The sequence below is a fragment of the Aplysia californica genome, unplaced genomic scaffold (genome assembly GCF_000002075.1).
Source record: "Aplysia californica isolate F4 #8 unplaced genomic scaffold, AplCal3.0 scaffold00514, whole genome shotgun sequence".
Lineage (NCBI taxonomy): Eukaryota > Metazoa > Mollusca > Gastropoda > Aplysiida > Aplysiidae > Aplysia > Aplysia californica.
In genome coordinates this window covers 556,451-557,732 of record NW_004797784.1, presented here as the reverse complement: position 1 = coordinate 557,732, position 1,282 = coordinate 556,451, and the positions used below count along the sequence as shown (strand labels likewise).

The window sequence follows — 1,282 nt, the reverse complement described above, 5'->3', positions numbered from 1 at the left end:
CCCCCCATGTGGTACATGACTTATTTATATCTCAGGGTTTCCGTTCTCGTTGTCCTGTTGGGCCGTGATTGTTACTGGCTTGCAGTTTGTGTCAACTCCTTGTGTACCACGTGTTTCCAGATAAAAGTTAAACTCTCCCTCCAGGCCGTTGAAAAATACACCAAAAAAAACAAACAAAACAACAACAACAAATTCATAACAATATTATGTTTTAAAATAATATATAGAATCATTTTAAAAAATCAAACAAGTTAATAACTTCAACCCCACCCACCCCTTCGCTTTATCCCCTCGTCCTCTAAATATCACCCCCTCCCCTCATCCTCCTCATCTCCACAAATTACTACCCCAACCCCCCCAAAATAGAAATAAACAAAACAATTTCCTTCACCTGTACCTCCTCTTCCCCCTCCCAGATCCAAGCCGAGCCCACACACCCAAAAACGTATTGAGATAATCATCGAGTACTTAACCTATGAGGTCTGGGCCTACACCTCGAGGTCACTGTACAACCAGGACCGGCTACTCTTCACCCTCCTTCTAGCCATCAAGATTGACCTCACGAGAGGAGGGGTTAAGCCGAACGAGTTCCAGGTGTTTATCAAAGGTGAGAGCGGTCCCATTAGCCTGGTTGGGACACCTAATTGTTTTAAGAAAAGATATTTGCATCACGACATAATTATCTTTTATGGTTTGAATAAAGAGATTTACAGAGTGATGCAGGCAAGGTATGATGTTAAAAGAGTGAAGGTCTGCCCCCATCTGGTCACCTGGTAGTCAAGAACCCGATAGTATTGGGGAAAAGGTGATCAAGCTCTCTGAAATATGAAAATTTATCTAAAGATGATTTCTGAAGCTCCATGTGTTATGTCAGTTCTACTTCTTGCAGTTTCCAGGCTATTTATAACCGTTACAGTGTAGGTATATATTTATCTTTTAAGACTTCAAAAAGAATATTGTGGATTCTTCCACCTTGTGTGTCTGTTAGTGTGGGCAAATAATTTGTGCTCAGGATTGAGTTATAGAAAACACATACAGACAAGGGGAAGAGACACACGCCTCTGAAACGTCTTCACGGAACTTTGCTCCACAGGGGGAGCGGCCCTCGATCTGAACGCTGTCACGCCGAAACCCGCCAAATGGATCACGGACATGACCTGGCTCAATCTGGTACAGTTGTCTACCCTGCCTGCCTTCACCAATATCCAAACTCAGGTAGTACTATGATTATAGTAATAATGATAATAATAATAACAATAGTAGTAATAATAACAATAATAAT

At 41.7% G+C, this 1,282-nt stretch overlaps 1 protein-coding gene across 1 annotated transcript in view; it reads left to right on the top strand.

The window, feature by feature from the left end:
* LOC101856601 (dynein heavy chain 8, axonemal) overlaps positions 1-1,282 on the top strand; it is a gene marked incomplete at its 5' end in the record, with an annotated part of 37,702 nt that overhangs the window by 15,126 nt on the left and 21,294 nt on the right. Inside the window, 2 exon segments of the mRNA XM_035971824.1 lie at positions 417-607; positions 1,094-1,215. Coding sequence (XP_035827717.1) covers positions 417-607; positions 1,094-1,215 — 313 coding nt within the window.